Source organism: Oratosquilla oratoria, chromosome 13 (assembly GCF_046742065.1).
Source record: "Oratosquilla oratoria isolate Oo_2021 chromosome 13, ASM4674206v1, whole genome shotgun sequence".
Classification (NCBI taxonomy): Eukaryota; Metazoa; Arthropoda; class Malacostraca; order Stomatopoda; family Squillidae; genus Oratosquilla; species Oratosquilla oratoria.
In genome coordinates, this window is record NC_134789.1 from 54,646,938 (window position 1) to 54,659,493 (window position 12,556).

At 45.5% G+C, this 12,556-nt stretch overlaps 1 protein-coding gene across 5 annotated transcripts in view; it reads left to right on the forward strand.

Annotated features, from left to right (window-relative positions):
• Window positions 1-12,556, forward strand: part of LOC143032430 (3'-5' RNA helicase YTHDC2-like) — a 135,332-nt gene that overhangs the window by 25,720 nt on the left and 97,056 nt on the right. For all 5 annotated transcript variants that reach the window (XM_076197204.1, XM_076197202.1, XM_076197203.1 and 2 more), the window contains exons 9-13: window positions 1,951-2,005; window positions 4,176-4,411; window positions 5,587-5,720; window positions 11,804-11,985; window positions 12,140-12,333. In XM_076197204.1, coding sequence (XP_076053319.1) covers window positions 1,951-2,005; window positions 4,176-4,411; window positions 5,587-5,720; window positions 11,804-11,985; window positions 12,140-12,333 — 801 coding nt within the window. The remainder of the gene's footprint in view (window positions 1-1,950; window positions 2,006-4,175; window positions 4,412-5,586; window positions 5,721-11,803; window positions 11,986-12,139; window positions 12,334-12,556) is intronic.

Here is a 12,556-nt window from a genome sequence, read left to right on the forward strand (position 1 = left end):
TTGGAGATGGTTAAAGAAAATGGAGAAAAGTGGGAGGTGAGCCAGCTGTTGTTTGCAGACAACACTGCGTTTGTGGCAGGATTGGAGGAGGGATTGAGGAAGTTGGTGACAGAGTTTGGGAAAGTATGTGAAAGAAGAAAGCTAAAGATAAATGTGGGTAAAAATAAGGTGATGAGATGTACAAGGGGTGAAAGTGGCAGTAGACTGGAAGTGAGCATTAACCTCTTCACTCCGGGCCACATCGCACATCTGGCAGCATTAGCTACCCGACGTGCGATGTTGCGTCATATTAATCGCATTATAAAAAATAAAGTTAGTGCTCAATCGTTCGTTCTCTTTCACCCGTGTATTATGATAACCATAGAAAATTGATGAAGCCAGTTTAGAGAGAATGGAAATTACGTAGGTACGACTACAATAAATAAAATCAAGATGGCAACGTCGGCATCATCGAGTACCCACTTGCTCCTCATGCTGCCTACGTAGGCGTCACTGTATGGAAGTAGTTAAGGGAGAGCGACTGGAGGAAGTGGATAGTTTTAGATACTTGGGTGCAAATGTGGCAGGAAAAGGTGGAGGTAGAATGTAGATTGAGAGAAGTGAGTAAATGCCTTGGTGGCTTAAAAAGTGTAATGAGGAATAGACATTTGGGAAGGGATGCTAAGAGGAGACTGTATGAAGGAGTGATTGTGGCAACAGCATTGTATGGGGCAGAAACATGGAACATAAGAGAGGAAGAGAGAAGGAGTTTGAATGTGTTTGAGATGAGGTGTCTGAGAAGTATGATGGGGATTACTAGGCTAGATAGAGTGAGAAATGAGGAGGTGAGGAGGAAAACAGGGGTGGAAAGGGAGTTGGGAGATAGGTTTGATGAAAGAGTATTAGGATGGTTTGGACACATGGAAAGAATGAGTGAAGAAAGACTAGTAAAAGAGATATGGAAGGCAGATGTGGAGGGAGTGAACATGAGGTGATGTCCTAGGATGAGGTGGATGGATGGGGTGAAGGGAGCTTTGGGGAAGAGGGGAATGTCTGTTGAGGAAGGACGGGAGAGGACAGAAGACAGAGGTGAATGGAGAATGGTTGTATATGGATGATGTTGTGATGCATGAGGTGGAATGGTCGGGGGGATGGGGGGTGAGGTAGTATGTGTGAACAAAATTTGACGCAGCCCGAAGGGATTTCTCCCCATCTTCTCCTTTTTATGCATGGGGGGACAGAGAAGGGGGTCGGCGATTTAATGAAGCGGCCTTGCTGTGGATGTATTGTGTCTTGCGACATTGCTTCTGACCCAGGGCAGTAGACAAGGTGCAGGGATGACCCGTCATCCAGGAGGTGCTAAGATGGGAGGGAGTGTGGAGGGGTGTGGAGTGTATTGAGGGATGGAATGGGTGGGAATGATTTTATGCCTTTTCCTTTTTGGCTACCTCCCTTGTAAGGGGGAAAAATCCTTGGTATATGTATGTATGTACTACATTAGGGAGTATGCATGAATGATATGCTTATAAATGCTTCAATTGGCCCTTTTGGTAAGATAGATTGGAATAAAAATTCAGCCTCCATGCAGCAATGCTTCCATATATCCTAGATACAAGTGGATGTAATTTTTGGCATTTTCAGGTCAAAAAGTATGGGAGAGAGTTCAGTAACTTCTGAAAATATGAAAAAGTTGTTTTTTGAACAGGTCTAGTCTTGCTGCATTACTACTAACCCAGGGCAGTGGGGGGGAGGTGCAGGGATGACCTGTCATCCAGGAGGAGCAAAGAAAAGAGGGAGGGAGGGGTGGTGAATGGGAGTGAAGTATGTTGGGATGAAATGGGTGGGAGTGGACTTATGCCTTTGACTTTGGCTACCACCCTTGTAAGGGAGAAAAGCCCTGGGTATATGAATGTATGTATATTACTACATTTATCAATTAATTTTTTTATATTAATAATGAAATATTTTCAGTTCCAGGAAAGTGTTATCCAGTTAAAGAGTATTTTCTTGAAGATGTATTAAAACTGTAAGTATCTCTGTCTCTATTCTCTCTCTCCACCCTTTCTATCCTCTCTATTATCTCAATCTTCTGTCTCTCTCTCCCTCTCTCCCTCCCTGCACTCAGTTTTTCTCTTTCTCTCTCACTTTCATGTATTTAACAAAATGTATTCACCTAATTGTAGTATACAGGGAAAAAGCAGCATTCATGAGGTCTTGTCTCCTCTCCAATTTATCATGTCTGTTTTAAAATTCATATATTGTTCCAACTTGGTCTGTAGCCTTGATTTCCATTTATCATATTTAGATATATTTAGCTAGTAAATGCCTGGGGGGGTGGTTAAAAATGTAATGAGAAACAGACATTTGGGAATGGGTGCTAATAGGAAATTGTATGAAGGAGTGATTGTGCCGACAGCACTGTATGGGGCAGAAACACGGAACATAAGAGAGTAAGAGTTTAAATGTGTTTGAGATGAAATGCCTGAAAGGTATGGTAGGGGTTACTAGGCTGGATAGAGTGAGAAAAGAGTGGAGGTGGAAAGGGAGTTGGGAGATAGGGTTGATGAAAAAGTATTGGGATGGTTTGGGCACATGGAAAGAATGGGTGAAGAAAGATTAGTAAAAGATGTGGAAGGCAGAGGTGGAAGGAGTGAACATGAGGGAGCAATCAAGGATGAGATGGATGGATGGGGGTAAAAGAGTATTTGGAAAGAGGAGAATGTCTGTTGAGGAAGGAAGGTAGAATACAGAAGATAGGGGTGAATGGAGAATGGTTGTGAATGGTTGATGCAGTGAAACATGGAAGGGAGTGGGTGAGGGGTGGGGGGGTTGTGAGGGAGTATGTGTGAATGATATTTTGATGCAGCCCAAAGGGGTTTCTCCCCGTCTTCTCTTTTTCTGCATGAGGAGTTGCTGATTCAATGAAACAGCCTTGCTGTGGATGTACTGTGTCTTGCTACATTGCTTCTGACCCAAGGACAGTGAGCGAGATACAGGGATAACCAGTCATCCAGGAGGAGCCAAGGAAAGAGGGAGGGAGTGAGGGGTGGTGAATTGGGAGTGGAACATGAGGGGATGAAATGGGTGGGAGTGGATTTATGCCTTTGTTTTTTTTTGCTACCTCTCTTGTAAGGGGGAAAAAAACATTGGTATATGTTTGTATATTTAGATTTGAGTTCATGTATTGTTCCAGTAAGGACTACATTGCCTTCTAACCTTTCCCAAACAATTTTTTAGTCTGTATGGAAACCTGTATTTCCTTTAGACATGTTGTCTTTCTTAATTTATTCTCATGACATTTTAAATTCCTCATGTTTTTTTCTCCTTCACTCTCTTTTTCCTCCCTTCTCCCCCTCCCCCTCTTTCCTATTTCTCCCTCCTCCACTCTCCCTCTTTCCCCTCTCCCCCTCCTCCCATTCTCCCTCTCCCCCCTCTCCCCCTCCCTCTCCCCCCTCTCCCCCTCCTCCCCTCTCCCCCTTCCTTCATTCTCTCAATCTCTCTCTTTCTCCATTTCTCTCCTCTTCTTTCCCTTCTCTCCTACCCTCCTATCCCCCTGTCTCCTCTCTCTCTCTCTCTCTCTCTCTCTCTCTTCTTTCTTTCTCTTCTCTTCTCTTCTCTCTCCTCTCTTTTTCCCTATCTCCTCTCTCCCCCTCTCTTTCCTCTCTCTCCCTCTCCTCTCTCCCCTTTCCCTCTCTTCTCTCCCCTTTCCCTCTCTTCTCTCCTCTCTCCCTCTCTTCTCTCCTCTCTCCCTCTCTTCTCTCCTTTCTCCCTCTCCCTCTCCCTCTCTTCTCTCTCCCTCTCTCTCTCTCTCTCTCTCTCTCTCTCTCTCTCTCTCTCTCTCTCTCTCTCTCTCTCTCTCTCTCTCTTTGTCTCTCTCTCTCCTCTCTCTCCCTCCCCTCCTCTCTCTCCCTCCCCTCCTCTCTCTCCCTCCCCTCCTCTCTCTCCCTCCCCTCCTCTCTCTCCCTCCCCTCCTCTCTCTCCCTCTCTCTCTCTCTCTCTCTCTCTCTCTCTCTCTCTCTCTCTCTCTCTCTCTCTCTCTCTCTCTCTCTCTCTCTCTCTGTGCTTGCTCCTTCCTTCCCTTTTCTCACCTTTCATTCTTATCTAGATGGTGCCATCTTTTTGTAAATTTAGCATCAACATTGTACACAAGTCTTGTTTTTACTTGTATACATTAATTGGGTAAAATTCACTTTCAGCACAAACTACATGACTCCTTCCATGCAACGGGCTCAAAAGGAGTTACAGCAAAGACAGAGTGGACAGAAGATGGCAACCGCATGGACGCAGCAATTGAACCAACAGCATTCGTCTGCCAGCAACGTATTAAATAATCACACTCCTCAGTCATTCCCTCCAGCAATCACGGGCAAGTTGAACGTAAAGGGACCAGTCGGTGCAAATTCAAGATCCAAAACAAACAATTCTGGAGCTGGTAAATATATATAGATTTTTCGTACAGTATATTTTCCCCCCCTCTCCGTCCCCTCCTTTTCTGCAAGAGGGGACAGAGAGGGGGGGTCGCCGAATTTATGAAGCGGCCTTGTTTTGGATGTGCTGTGTCTTGCGACACTGCTTCTGACCCAGGGCAGTGGACAAGGTGCAGGGATGACTCGTCATGCAGGAGGTGCCAAGATAAGAGGGAGGGAGGAGGGTGGAGGGGAGTGGAATATATAGGAAATGGAATGGGTGGAAGTGGTTTCTATGCTTTTTTCTTTTTAGCTACCCCCTGTGTAAGGGGGAAAAAGCCTTTGGTATATGTACGTATGTATGTATATTTTCTCCCCTCTTATTCCTTTCCTCTTACCCATTCCTGTCTCTATTTCTCTTCCTCTGTCCTTTCCTTTCTCCTTTTCTCTCTCCCTCCTTGGGATCAGTGACAGCACCTGCAAATGATTGTCCTGCAGCAGACATCAAGAGATAATCTTTTCCTTGTCACTTATTTTTAAAACCTGTCAATACCCCCACCCTCATCTGGAAGTGTAGGGTTTAGCACATCATCTTTGGACTGAGTCCAAGATCTGTGTATGAATTTAACTGCATTTCATCCTTTCACATAGAGCTAACAGCCAGTGGCTACCTTCTACCTACTACTGTACATGCACACATATACCAAAGGCTTTATTCCCCTTACAAGGGAGGTAGCTAAAAAGAAAAAGGCATAAAAACCATTCCCACCCATTCCATCCCTAAATACACTCCACTCCACTCCACTCCACCCTCTACCCTCCCTCCCTCTTATCTTGGCACCTCCTGGATGACGGGTCATCCCTGCATCTTGTCCACTGCCCTACTACTGTAAACTGATGTTCCCCCTCCTTCTGTCCCTCCTTCCCTCCCTCATTTCCTAGTTGGCAGAGAATACAAATGCAACCATCTGTATAGAACCAAAAGATTTACAATAGAGTTCCACAAAGAAAAGTATTATTATTAATGTTATTTAAACTGTTCACACATGACTAACAAAAAATCTCTTCACTGATTAATTTATAAACTGAACTAGTGGATGTGTCTGGTTTCTTGAAAACCAGGGATGTCTTGCAAGAGAAAGTCAGGGCATTATAACCTTACCACCCACTGTCACATTAATATACGATAATGTGTTTTCAGGAAATGAAACTGATGCTTCGTTACGCCAGGAGATGGACCGATGCATACAAGAGGCCTTTCTGACGGGATCTGAGGAATCTTTCTCTCAAATGATGTATCTCATTCTGTCAGAGAATGTCTCTCCTGATTATCAGGTAATAATGATAATAGTAATAATAATAATGATAATAGTAATTGTTGCCTTAACCACTTTGGTACGATGACACCTGCGTAGGCATCATGAGGCATGAATGGGTACACGAGGATGCCAACATCAGCGTCTTGATTATATATTTTTTTTGTAGTTGTACATGAGTTACCCCCAGACTCTATGAACTGGTTTGATAATGTTTTCTGTATTTATTATTACTCAGAGTAAAATAACAAGTAATACAGCAGTGACTTTATATTTTATAATGTGAGTAGTGTGATGCATTGTACATATGGCACTTGATACTGCATGTGAGAATTTGACTCATACTGAAGTGGTTAAGTTTCGCTGACTGGAAGCCCACAACCCCACAGTGGTTTGTGGGTCTTCCCATAGATCTCTAGGAAGAACTTTGCACTGCTGTCTGTGTTGTATTAGTGCAGGACAAGCATGGGACAAAAATAGGAAAAAAAGGAGCAACAGCTGGATGTCATTTCTCCTTTTGGTTCGAGCGGAATGTCAAGTTCAGTCTTAGTGGCCCATTACAGGACAAGGCTATCCCTTAAGAGATGGTGCAGCATTTGTATCATTGTAAATGTAGTGAGAATTGCATGAGGAATTTTAGGTGTGTTGTTGTTGTTGTTGTTGTCGTTCCCTAGACTGGCTGTCCGAGCAGTCCCGTCTCCCCAAGGAATGCCACAGCCGAAACTGGGTTTTCCCACAAATCCTTTATAGAGCGTATGTTGTGTTGTTTGCGTGCATGATTGTGTATAATGCAGTCTTCCATTATGTGTTGTATGGTATGGGGTGAAGTGTTACATCCTGGGCAGCTGTTCACAACGCGGTCATCCAGCCTCTTCTGGTAGCTTAGAAGTGCTGGGAGGTGACCGCACCGCAGTCTGGCCAAGTGGACTCTGTCCTTTCGTGGGAGAGAGGATTCAGATGGGTGGATATCAGGGGGTCTGGCATGCAGCAGTGTGTTGTCTTTCAGTGTGTTAATGGAGCGGTGAGTGATATGATTATGAATATGTTTCCGGAGGCTATTTGGTGGTTGTGGAGGAAGAGAAGAGAGTATCTGTGCGTGATAAAGGTCTTTGGGTGTTGTTTTAATGTTTCTTGGTGTGTGTGGGTGTTCTGCTATGTAGTGTAGCGGGTGTAATGTGTTTGTGGTGGCTGCGGCAAGTGTTTGTGTGCCTCTCATGTTGAGGTGGTCCTTGACTTTGAGGACTTTTGTTTCATGGTGTAAATGGTCTGTAGGTGTTGTATTTGTGCAGCCTGTAATTGTTTTTAGGGCTTTGTTTTGTATGATTTGAAGGGTGTTGTGGTGTGTCTCACTGAGATTAGGAGCCCATGCAGGACTCGCATAATTCATCACTGAGCGTATGCATTGTTTGTATATTGTTATATTAGTTTCTTTGTTTTGTTTTAGGTGTGTTGAAATGACTGGTTATGAATGCAGCCAGAAACTGTGTAATCACCTCATCTGTACTTAGTAGATGCTAAAAAGAAAGGCTAGGCTACTGCACCCCAGTGCAGTTCAGAAGCTATGAAAGTATAATTAAAACATTTAAGTCATATCAGTTGTACTCAGGGTGCATCAAACTGTATATTTCAGTTAATAGGATAAGGAACAAACATACTGCCTATCTCTTCCCTTTCTCTCTCATCTGTACCACATCCATGAATATTAAAAGACCCAACCCTTAGGGTTCTGGTTGGAAAACTCCCAGTCCCTCTTATACATACATATACCAAAGGCTTTTTCCCCCTTACAAGGAAGGTAGCCAAAAAACAAAGGCATAAAAACCATCCCCACCCATTCTATCCCTCTTATGCCTTTGCTTTTTTTTTCTAGGAATGTCCCCTTTGGGGCTACAGAGAGTAGGATGCCTAGTCCCATCCCTGTCCCATTTTTGTCGCCTTTTACAACTAGTGGTAACACTCAGTGGCAGTATTTTTTCTTCCCTACCACAGGGTTCGGCAAAAAGGGAAACAAATATTCAGAGAAGTGGCGCAGGACAGTAGTAAGAGTTGAGGGATAGCGTAACAGAGAGACGGTCGTAGTTTAATAAAGTAGCATCATTTATCTACGAATAGATATTTCCTCTATCACAGACAAAATTATGTGTCGCTCTGGTCCATAAGGATGACCCATATAAACCCCAAAGTATCCACTGCATGCTACTGAGCAGTTTTTATGCATTCATACATATACCAAAGGTTTTTTCCCCTGTATAAGGTAGGTAGAAAAAAAAAAGCCTTTGGTATATGTATTTACCTAGGAATAGACATTTGGGAATGGATGCTAAGAGGAGACTGTATGAAGGAGTGATTGTGCCAACAGCACTGTATGGGGCAGAAACATGGAACATAGGAGAGGAAGAAAGAAGGAGTTTGAATGTGTTTGAGATGAGGTGTCTGAGAAGTATGATGGGGGTTACTAGGCTAGATAGAATGAGAAATGAGGAGGTGAGGAGGAGAACAGGGTTGGAAAGGGAGTCGGGAGATAGGGTTGATGAAAGAGTATTAGGATGGTTTGGACACATGGAAAGAATGAGTGAAGAAAGACTAGTAAAAGAGATATGGAAGGCAGATGTGGAGGGAGTGAACATGAGGGGACGTCCTAGGATGAGGTGGATGGATGGGGTGAAGGGGGCTTTGGGGAAGAGGGGAATGTCTGTTGAGGAAGGACGGGAGAGGACAGAAGACAGGGGTGAATGGAGAATGGTTGTATATGGATGATGTTGTGATGCATGAGGTGGAATGGGCAGGGGGATGGGGGGTGAGGTAGTATGTGTGAGCAAAATTTGACGCAGTCCGAAGGGATTTCTCCCCGTCTTCTCCTTTTATACATGGGGGACAGAGAGGGGGGGGTCGCCAATTTAATGAAGCGGCCTTGCTGTGGATGTATTGTGTCTTGCGACACTGCTTCTGACCCAGGGCAGTGGACAAGGTGCAGGGATGACCCGTCATCCAGTAGGTGCTAAGATAAGAGGGAGGGTGGAGGGGTGTGGAGTGTATTGAGGGATGGAATGGGTGGGAATGATTTTATGCCTTTTCCTTTTTGGCTACCTCCCTTGTAAGGGGGAAAAAGCCTTGGTATATGTATGTATGTATGTATTATACGGGAAGGGAGTTATGCTCATTGTCAGGGGGGTACAAATAAAGGTATATACTCGGTATCATTGAGAATTTGGACGTGAGAGAAAAGAAACACCAAGGTAACACTAACACGTGTTTTTATTGGGTATCAACACAGAGCACTATCCTATCTACTTCTCAAAACCACATAATAGAATAAATATCACCAGCGTGATGTCTACAAGACTACAAGTCTACATGTATACTAAACCACTCCTCGCACTGCGGGCGCGAGGACCTCCTCGAGCGTAGATTCCTTCTTCGGACGAGTCCCCTTGTGTCCTTGGACGGGCGCACGTCTCCTCCTTGGTCTCCTGCTCCGACGAGTCCCCTTGTTGTCCTGGTGGACGGGCACACGTCTCCTCCTTGGTCTCCTGCTCCGACGAGTCCCCTTGTTGTCCTGGTGGACGGGCGCACGTCTCCTCCTTGGTCTCCTGGTGCGACGAGTCCCCTTGTTGTCCTGGTGGACGGGCGCACGTCTCCTCCTTGTGTCCTGCTCCGACGAGTCCCCTTGTGTCCTGGTGGACGGGTGCACGTCTCCTCCTTGGTCTCCTTCTGTCCTGGTGCCCTCCCTCTGTGGAACTGGGAGGGGGGGGGGGGTCCGCCCTCAACGGCAGACGGCCGTAAAGTGTGTGTACTATCCCTCTCTGTCCTTCCCTCTTATACATCCGGGAGGGTGAGGGAGAGTGGGTGGTGGCGATCTGCGCATGCGCACAGCAGTAGTGACCTCGTATAGGGACAGTTGGCAGCACTGAAGCCAAGCATGACCTCACGTTGACAGACCTTCGGCCGGTCAGGTGTGCTCGCTAACCAGCACCAAGCTCCAAGCTCCAAGCTCGGGCCGACTCACGTGGTCAGCGGGGGTGACCAAACGTCCGCGCCGACAGTCCTCCAAGCTCGTCACGTGACCCACGTGACATTCCTCCTCCGACGGGAACAACTCGCGACGCGGGTCGCGAGTTGAAAATGTGCCTATTAGCCTTGCTACCTCGATCTTCCGGTATGAGCGAAAAACCTCAGGATCTTTCTTTTTCCTTGAGGGAAAACTCCGTCGGAAGATGGAGTAGCTGTGGCTTCTCTGGCCAAAAAAGGCATGACATACAAGTGTCGAATGTCTGTGTGTGTGTGTGTATGTAAAGGTGTACTGTAAAAAAAAACGATGTCTCCTTCCTCCGGATCTGGGGACAAAAAGATACAGCAGTATTTGTTCTACACACATTTCCAAGTCTGGAAAATAAGACTGCCTACAGCTCATGCTAGCTGAAACTAGACACTCCTACAGCTCTGAATGGCTGAAAAACTAAGCACTCCTACAGCTCTGACTGCCTACGGCTCACGCTAGCTGAAACTAAACTCCTACAGCTCACGCTAGCTGAAACTACACTCCTACAGCTCTGAATGGCTGAAAAACTAAGCACTCCTACAGCTCTGACTGCCTACGGCTCGGGTTGGATCCAACAGCTGTCGACCAGCACCTTATGTTTCTATCTCTCTCTTCTCAACCGAGTCCCTGTTCGGGCGCCAGTGTCAGGGGGGTACAAATAAAGGTATATACTCGGTATCATTGAGAATTTGGACGTGAGAGAAAAGAAACACCAAGGTAACACTAACACGTGTTTTTATTGGGTATCAACACAGAGCACTATCCTATCTACTTCTCAAAACCACATAATAGAATAAATATCACCAGCGTGATGTCTACAAGACTACAAGACTACAAGTCTACATGTATACTAAACCACTCCTCGAGCGTAGATTCCTTCTTCGGACGAGTCCCCTTGTGTCCTTGGATGGGCGCACGTCTCCTCCTTGGTCTCCTGCTCCGACGAGTCCCCTTGTTGTCCTGGTGGACGGGCGCACGTCTCCTCCTTGGTCTCCTGCTCCGACGAGACCCCTGGTTGTCCTGGTGGACGGGCGCACGTCTCCTCCTTGGTCTCCTGCTGCGACGAGTCCCCTTGTTGTCCTGGTGGACGGGCGCACGTCTCCTCCTTGTGTCCTGCTCCGACGAGTCCCCTTGTGTCCTGGTGGACGGGCGCACGTCTCCTCCTTGGTCTCCTTCTGTCCTGGTGCCCTCCCTCCGTGGAACTGGGAGGGGGGGGGGGTCCGCCCTCAACGGCAGACGGCCGTAAAGTGTGTGTACTATCCCTCTCTGTCCTTCCCTCTTATACATCCGGGAGGGTGAGGGAGAGTGGGTGGTGGCGATCTGCGCATGCGCACAGCAGTAGTGACCTCGTATAGGGACAGTTGGCAGCACTGAAGCCAAGCATGGCCTCACGTTGACAGACCTTCGGCCGGTCAGGTGTGCTCGCTAACCAGCACCAAGCTCCAAGCTCCAAGCTCGGGCCGACTCACGTGGTCAGCGGGGGTGACCAAACGTCCGCGCCGACAGTCCTCCAAGCTCGTCACGTGACCCACGTGACACTCATAGTGACCCATCTTTGTATCTTTCAGCATCAAGTTTGTTCTTAAATTCTTCAAGCACGCACTGTTGCCTCATCTAATTTATTCCAGAATCCACCACTCTGTGGGGGAAGCTATTCTTTTTCAGATCTCTTCTATAACTATCCTTTTTTAGTTTCTTTTCATGTCCTCTTGTTTTTCTTTTGTCCCACTTTAATAAATCATCCCTATTTAGGACTTCCATTCCTTTCATAATTCTGTAAATAGTCAGTAGATCTCCTTTTTCTCTTCTTTGTTCCAGGGTTGGTAGTTCCAATTTAGACAATCTTTGTTCTATGTCATTCTGGAGAGTGTTCGTGCTATCTTTGTCATTGCTCTTTGTATACTTTCTAATTTCCTTATATTCTTTATAGTACTGGGTATGTATGTATAAAAGCTGCTCAGTAGCATGCAGCTTTTAACCCCACAATAACATGCAGCCAATACCCCAGATGGCACATACTTTGGAAAATACAGTACACAAACTTAGACATAAATTCATTCCAGCATTCAGAGACATGGGCCTCACCACTCATGGTGGCCGCAGGGCGAGGAGCAGTAGATATCATGGAACAGCTTCTTGCCATGGGTGCATCATTACAGCTGACAGCAGCTAACAATTGGACAGCAGCAACATGGGCAAAGAGCACAGGCCAGCAAGAAGCCTTGGACTTATTACAAGCATATAGGTAACATTTGAAGTTCAGAGTTACAGGCTTACCATAAGAATTCATGCTAATTGTTTACCCACTTATTTTTCATGGACTTATAATTATAATATATTTAGTTTTAAATGCATTGATTGTTAGCCATAGGATGAAATTTGTCACATTGATTTATCAGTGCCTGCGAGGGTGTGGATTATGCCCAGCCTGAAGAAGATGTCAACATCAAAGGTGATGGGGTCAAAGGAGATTCAATGAGTCTGGAGGACAAGAAGTTACTAGAGGCTTACCATCACTCAGTTCCTGATGATCTTACTGATACAGATCTAGTCTTCACGCTTTGTCATCACATTCATACAGCACAACCCCCAGGTTTGTAATCAAACAATCATAGATGCATGTGTTCATTTGTTGAGGTAATGTTACCTTAAAAGTAAGGAAAGTGAGTAACCCATGTACTTTCTTGATCTTAACACAGAGCTAACCTCATAATTTGGGTTTAAGGAGCTACCATGTGCAAAATATAACATATATATATATATATATATATATATTATATATATATATATATATATATATATATATATATATATAA